The sequence below is a fragment of the Pipistrellus hanaki genome, assembly GCF_964339955.1.
Source record: "Pipistrellus hanaki genome assembly, chromosome: 11".
In the NCBI taxonomy this organism is placed as follows: Eukaryota; Metazoa; Chordata; class Mammalia; order Chiroptera; family Vespertilionidae; genus Pipistrellus; species Pipistrellus hanaki.
The window spans coordinates 3,194,999-3,201,167 of record NC_140513.1 but is presented as its reverse complement, the minus strand read 5'-3'; the positions used below and the strand labels follow the sequence as shown (position 1 = coordinate 3,201,167).

The window sequence follows — 6,169 nt, the reverse complement described above, 5'->3', positions numbered from 1 at the left end:
AGGAAGAGAGAGGGATAGAGAGTTAGAAACATCGATGAGAGACAATCATCGATCAGCTGCCTCTTGCACACCCGCTACTGGGGATGTGCCCGCAACCAAGGTACATGCCCTTGACCGGAATCAAACCTGGGACCCTTCAGTCCGCCGGCCGATGCTCTATCCACTGAGCCAAACCTGTTTAGGCTATACTTAATATTTTTATTGATTGTAGAGAGGAAGGGAAAGGGAGAGAGAGATAGAAGTATCAGTGATGAGAGGGAATCCTTGATCAGCTGCCGCCTGCAGGCCCCACAGTGGGGATCAAGCCTAACCCAGGCACGTGCCCTGACCGGGAATCGAACCGTGATCTCCTGGTTCATAGGTTGATGCTCAACCACTGAGCCCCTGGGCTCTGCTGTTATAGTGAGCGAGTGACAAAACACAGGAGGTATAAAACAGGTGCAAGGATAAGACTGAGAATCGCTGAGCCGGGCGCTCTGGTCTGCTTTCCTTGGCCTGGACCCTGGCCCGGGCCAGGCTGATGGGGCTGTGACTGCCCGGAGGTCTCTTCCGGGACAGGTCGTTAGGGGTCGCCAGCCCCCGGGGGTGAGCAAAGGCCCCCCACCCACACTTGGGGGGCCCGTGGGAGTTCCCCCCAGAGAGTCTCTCCTGCCTCCTCTCCCTGCTTCCCGGGGTGGGACGAAGTGGTGGGGTCGCCGGCCTCCTCCCCCATCCCACACACTGTCTCCTGACGCTGCTCTCTCCCCAGAGCCTCCCGCCATCGCCCCCGGCCCCGCCAACCTGACCCTGACGGCCCACACCCCCGCCGCGCTGCCCTGCGAGGCCAGGGGCGCCCCCAGGCCGCTGGTGGCCTGGTGGAAGGACGGACAGAAGCTGGACTTCCGCCTGCAGCAGGGCGCCTACCGGTATGAGCCTCCTCCTGGGGTCCCTGAGCCGCTCGGGGTCGGGAGGGCATGCCCGTCTCCGAGGGCGGCCGGGTCAGGGACATGCTCCGGGCTCAGCAAAGCCACCGCCATCCTGGGGGGGGGGGGGGGGGCAGGGGAGACCTTGCCTGAGATGTCCGGAATGGGGGGGGGGGGGCATTTGGGACCCTGCCAGACAGAACACATAAAGCCACGGCGGTCACGGCTTAGAAACATTCCCGGAAGCCCCAGTTCATGCTGGGGAGCCGGACCCAGGGTCCCAGGGTCTCCCCGCTTCTCGGATGTGGCTGGTCTGGGAGTGGCCACTGGGGGTGTGGAAGGGGCCAGCTCACCGGCTAACTGGCCAGGTGTCCTCTGTGCCCGGGCACCGCGGAGGCCGCTGCTCAGCAGGTCTCAGGGACACAGCCGGATGACCTGGGGTGCGGCTGCTGCTGGAGGAGGAGTCCCCGAGGGCAGGCAACCTGGAGGTTTATAGAAATGGAAACGGCCCCCTGACTAGACCTTTGGAGGTGGAAACTTCTGGAACCGGGGCTGGGGCCCAGAGACAGGACAGGAAAACAGTCATGAGACATTCCGCCCCCTGATTACCCCCCTCAGCCTTCCAGATTCACAGGGCAGGGAGGCCATGGCTGGCTGGTCTCAGGTCAGCCAGGCCTGTCCCTCAGCCGCCAGCCGTCTGTCTGTCTGTCCCAGGCTCCTGCCCTCCAACGCCCTGCTCCTCGCAGCCCCCAGCCCCCAGGACACGGCCCAGTTTGAGTGTGTGGCAAGCAATGAGGTGGGCGAGGCCCGCAGGCGGTACCAGGTGACCGTCCACGGTGAGTTGGGGCGGGGGCAAAAAGGGATCCTGCCGAAACCGGTTTGGCTCAGTGGTAGAGCGTCGGCCTGCGGACTGAAAGGTCCCAGGTTCGATTCCGGTCAGGGGCATGTACGTCGGTTGTGGGCACATCCCCTGTAGGGGGTGTGCAGGAGGCAGCTGGTCGAAGTATCTCTCTCATCGACATTTCTAGCTCTCTATCTCTCTCCCTTCCTCTCTGTAAAAAATCAATAAAATATATTTAAAAAAATTTTTTTTTAAAAAGGGGGTCCTGAGTGAGCCACGTGACCCCTCTCTCTGCGGCCCCTCCCTCCGCGGCCCTTCGTCCTTCGTCCCAGCCTCTGCTCATGGCGTCCCTCCCCCGGCGGGCCGTGTGCTCCCTCGGCCCGCGGCGGGCCCTCACCCCTGCGCTTGGGTTTCAGTGCCCCCCACCATCGCCGACGACCAGACGGACTTCATGGTGACCCGGATGGCCCCCGTGGTCCTCACGTGCCACAGCTCCGGCGTGCCCGCCCCCATGGTGTCCTGGAGCAAGGCGGGCACCGCGCTGGGGCCCCGGGGGAGTGGCTACCGTGTCTCCCCTTCGGGTAAGCCAGGGGGCCGCGGGGAAGCTGCTGCGGAGGGACCTGGGACCCAGGCAGAGAGGGCGAGAGCAGGGGTGGGCCGCGAGTTTGACATGCTTGCCTCAGAGGGTCATCCTTTATGCAGAAATGGGGCTTCTCTTTGCTTTGCTTTCTTCTGTGAAATCAGGGTGATTGCAGGTGGTGACTTACAAAATGTCTATTTATTTTTAAAAAGTTTGCAACTTTATGGGGATAGAAATGACGCAAATGTGCTGGTTCGTTGGTGAAATCCTCAAGTCAGAACCGCTGGCCGGGTCTGTGGGTTTCCAGCCTCAGGCAGCGGTCACGGGAGCCGGCCTGTGGCAGCCGCGGTGCCCGGGGGCCGGGGCCGGGGCCCGGCGGGGCTGGTGTCCTCTTCCCGCTCACCCCGCCCGCCGGCGGTTAAGAAACCACTTCACCTGACTGCTCAGGGGCAGCCTGTGGTGCTTCGAGAAGCCCGGGCTGAGGAGGGAGGGCAGGGGAGGCGGCAGTCCGGGGCACCTGCCGGGGCCTGGGAGCTGTGGGTGGCCAGGGGTTCCCGGCGGGCAGTGCGGGTCCTGGGGCATCACAGCCGGAGGGTGTCTGACGCCGCATCGCACACACGGGGGAACGGAGGGCCTGAGCGTGGAAGGGACTTGCCCTCCGCTATGCTGGGGCAGGAGCAGAGGCAGGCGGGGACCCAGGGGCCCCGTCAGCAGCAGGGAGGCAGGCCCGCTGGCCGGGACCGGAGACACCGGGTCGGGGGCCTGGAAGACGGGCTGCCTCCATCTCTGAGGCCATGTCTCCATCGCCCTCACCTCCTCGGCCCCCTCCACCCAGGCGCCCTGGAGATCGGGCAGGCCCTCCCCGTGCACGCCGGCCGCTACACCTGCACGGCCCAGAACTCCGCCGGCGTGGCCCGCAAGCACGTGGTCCTGACCGTGCAGGGTAAGGGGCCGGCCCTTCGGCTCAGGGGTGGAGCAGGTAAAGGGCGACGGGCAGCTGGGCCGGGGGAGGGTGTTTGAGGACCAGGTCCGAGGCCCATGCCGGCCTGTGATCTCATTCCTGGAGGCTCTGGGAGTAAAGCAGCCCACTGGGTTTTCCGTGCCCAAGCTTCCAGAAGCTCCTGTCCCCTCCGGAGCCCCCTCTCTCTGGAGCCCCCGCTCTCCCGGGCCCCCTCTCTCCGGAGCCCCCTCTCTCCGGAGCCCCCTCTCTCCGGGGCCCCCTCTCTCCGGGGCCCCCTCTCTCCGGAGCCCCTCTCTCCGGAGCCCCCTCTCTCCGGAGCCCCCTCTCTCCAGAGCCCCCTCTCTCCGGAGCCCCCTCTCTCCGGTGCTCCGGGCCCCTGGACTCAGCCCTGTTCCCCACAGCCTCGCCCGTGGTGAAGCCGCTGCCCGGCGTCATGCGGGCCCTGGTGGAGGAGGAGGTGCTGCTGCCCTGCCCGGCCTGGGGCGTCCCCCGGCCCAGCGTCACCTGGCAGAAGGAGGGGCTCAGCATCCCCGAGGGTGAGTCCCGCTGAGCCCAGAGCCTAAGGGAGGAGGCAGAATGGGCCTGGGGTCCCCCCCACACCCCCATCCAGGGGGGCCTCTGAGGGAGGTCAGACAGCCCACCCCCCTTCACTCCTGCACCCAGAGCCCGAGGCGGGGCTGAGCGCTCGGGGCTGGGCTGGGGGTCGGAGAGGGGACTGCCTGGCTGGGCTCTGGGTCCAGCTCCCACATCCCTGTCCCCGCATCACCCACCCCGTGGCCAGTGTGCCACCTGCTGCCTGGCCTGACGGGACAGCCCAAGCCCCTCCTGCCCTCCTCGGGGGTCCCTCGGCCCCAGCCCTCAGCCCCCGACTTCTCACCGATCCAGGACGGGATGCCCAGGTCCTGCCCAGCGGGCAGCTGCGGATCGCCCACGCCCGCCCGGAGGACACCGGGAACTACTTCTGCATCGCCCAGAACAGCGCGGGCAGTGCCATGGGCAAAACCCGGCTGGTGGTGCAAGGTGGGCCGGGGAGGCCGAGGTGGACCGGCCAGCTAGGGGCTTCGAGGCTCCCAGGGCCCCTCGCTCCTCCGCCGGCTCTGAACCCCAGGCGGGGGGACCCCTGCCTCTCCCCTACCCCGGCACCGGCTGTGGGTCCAGAAGGAATTCAGAGAAAACATGGCGCCCGGGTCTGACGTCGGATAGAACTCGGGCGCCTCTGACTCCGCGGCCTCTCAGGGGACAACAGTCTCCTCAGCCTCATGCATGTCAGCTTCCCTGTGGCAACGGCCGTTTCCGTCCCTCCTCCTGCACAGGCAGTGACCGTGGCCTCGCCTGGGTCTGACCGAGGGTGGTCTCCAAAGAGAGAGACATCACTGGCCCCAAGTCCCCACGGCACCCAGCAATGTCCAGTGTGGGCCGGGCCGGGCCTGCTTTCACCCAGGCCGGCTGTGGGGGCGTCTCGGGGCTGTCCCCGTGGGCGGCTGTGCACAGCTGGGCTCGGGCTTTGGCTGGGATTCCCGAGGGGCGCCTGGCTCCTCCCCAGCCTCCTTGTCCAGGCGCTCCTCGTCCCTGTGCCTCGGAGCTTCTCTGCGGGTCACTGGAGGGCCAGGCACACACCTGCCAGGCCGGTGGCCTGCCCCTGCCCCCTGAGCTCCTCCCCGGGGCAGAAGGGAGCTGGGCCCACGGGCAGCCTGGCCAGGGAGGCCTCTGTCCGGAAGCTTTAGTCACGCGTGTGTATGAGTGTGGTATATGCACATGTGCACATGTATGCGAGGAGGTAACCCTCTCACAGCTCTTCCAAAAGCTCGAGTCCCCCAGGTGTCCAGACCACGGGCCACGGTCTGTGCCCAGAGCGTTGGTAGAAGCAGCAGACGGGGGTGGAGGAGGGGCTGAGGGGTGTGCCAAGGGCCCAGGGGCAGGGGCAGCCCACCGTCCCCAGCCCCAGTCCCCGAGAGGGCCTTCGCGTCCCCACAGCGCCTCCCGTGATCGAGACTGGCCTCCCCGACCTGGCGGCCACCGAAGGCTCCCACGCCCTCTTGCCCTGCGCCGCCCGGGGCAGCCCCGAGCCCGACATCAGCTGGGAGAAGGACGGCCGGCCTGTGTCCGCGGCCGAGGGCAAGTTCAGCATCCAGCCCTCCGGGCAGCTGCTGGTGAAGAACTCGGAGGTGAGCCTGCGGCCCCGACCGGCGGGCTGAGGGGAACCATGGCAACAGGAGGGGGCCGTGAGCATCACTGCACCCCCTGCTGGTCACGCTGAGTGCCGTGCAGACTCCGCCCGGGATCCTGGGGAGATGGGGTCATTGCCCCCGGGAGCAGATGAAGACACTGAGGCTCCGAGGGGCCCCACGCCACGCTGTTCCCAGGGAGAACCACGATTGGAACATGGGCCTCCTTCGAGCTCCGGGGAGGGAGGGAGGGAGGGAGGGAGGGAGGGAGGGAGCCCGGACGGGGGCAGGGGTGTGGCCGTGGCTCTGTGTCCCCAGCCCGCGCCTGGTGGCTCTCAGCCTCGGGTTGATGTGGACCGGAGGAGCCCCGCCCCTCCCCATCGGCACTTGGCCGGTGCTGTGATTCCAGAGGTGCGGCCGCTCGGACACACCTGGGGGGCTCAGGGCACCGCAGACCCCGCCCCGCGGGAGGCCGGGTGGTGCAGGGGTGAGGCGCCGGCCCTGCCGGGGTGCGCGGTGGGACATTTTCTCTTGGAGAAGTCGCCAAAAGCAGGAGCTTCCTCAGGGGCAGGGTTAGCGTGGATGTGCTGGCACCGGGCAGGTTGTGAGCACAGAGCTCAGCACATAGTAGGTGCTCAGCACATAGCAGGTGCCCGGTAAGTGGAAACTGTGACGAGGGCGTGGTCAGGGCTCGGATGAGGAAGCTGCAGCTGCGGAGCG

At 67.1% G+C, this 6,169-nt stretch overlaps 1 protein-coding gene across 1 annotated transcript in view; it reads left to right on the top strand.

The window, feature by feature from the left end:
* Positions 1 to 6,169, top strand: part of HMCN2 (hemicentin 2) — a gene marked incomplete at its 5' end in the record, with an annotated part of 130,533 nt that overhangs the window by 106,930 nt on the left and 17,434 nt on the right. The window contains 7 exon segments of the mRNA XM_084899127.1: positions 749 to 905; positions 1,617 to 1,738; positions 2,160 to 2,324; positions 3,159 to 3,266; positions 3,686 to 3,820; positions 4,170 to 4,304; positions 5,259 to 5,449. Of these exon segments, the coding sequence (XP_084755253.1) occupies positions 749 to 905; positions 1,617 to 1,738; positions 2,160 to 2,324; positions 3,159 to 3,266; positions 3,686 to 3,820; positions 4,170 to 4,304; positions 5,259 to 5,449 (1,013 nt within the window).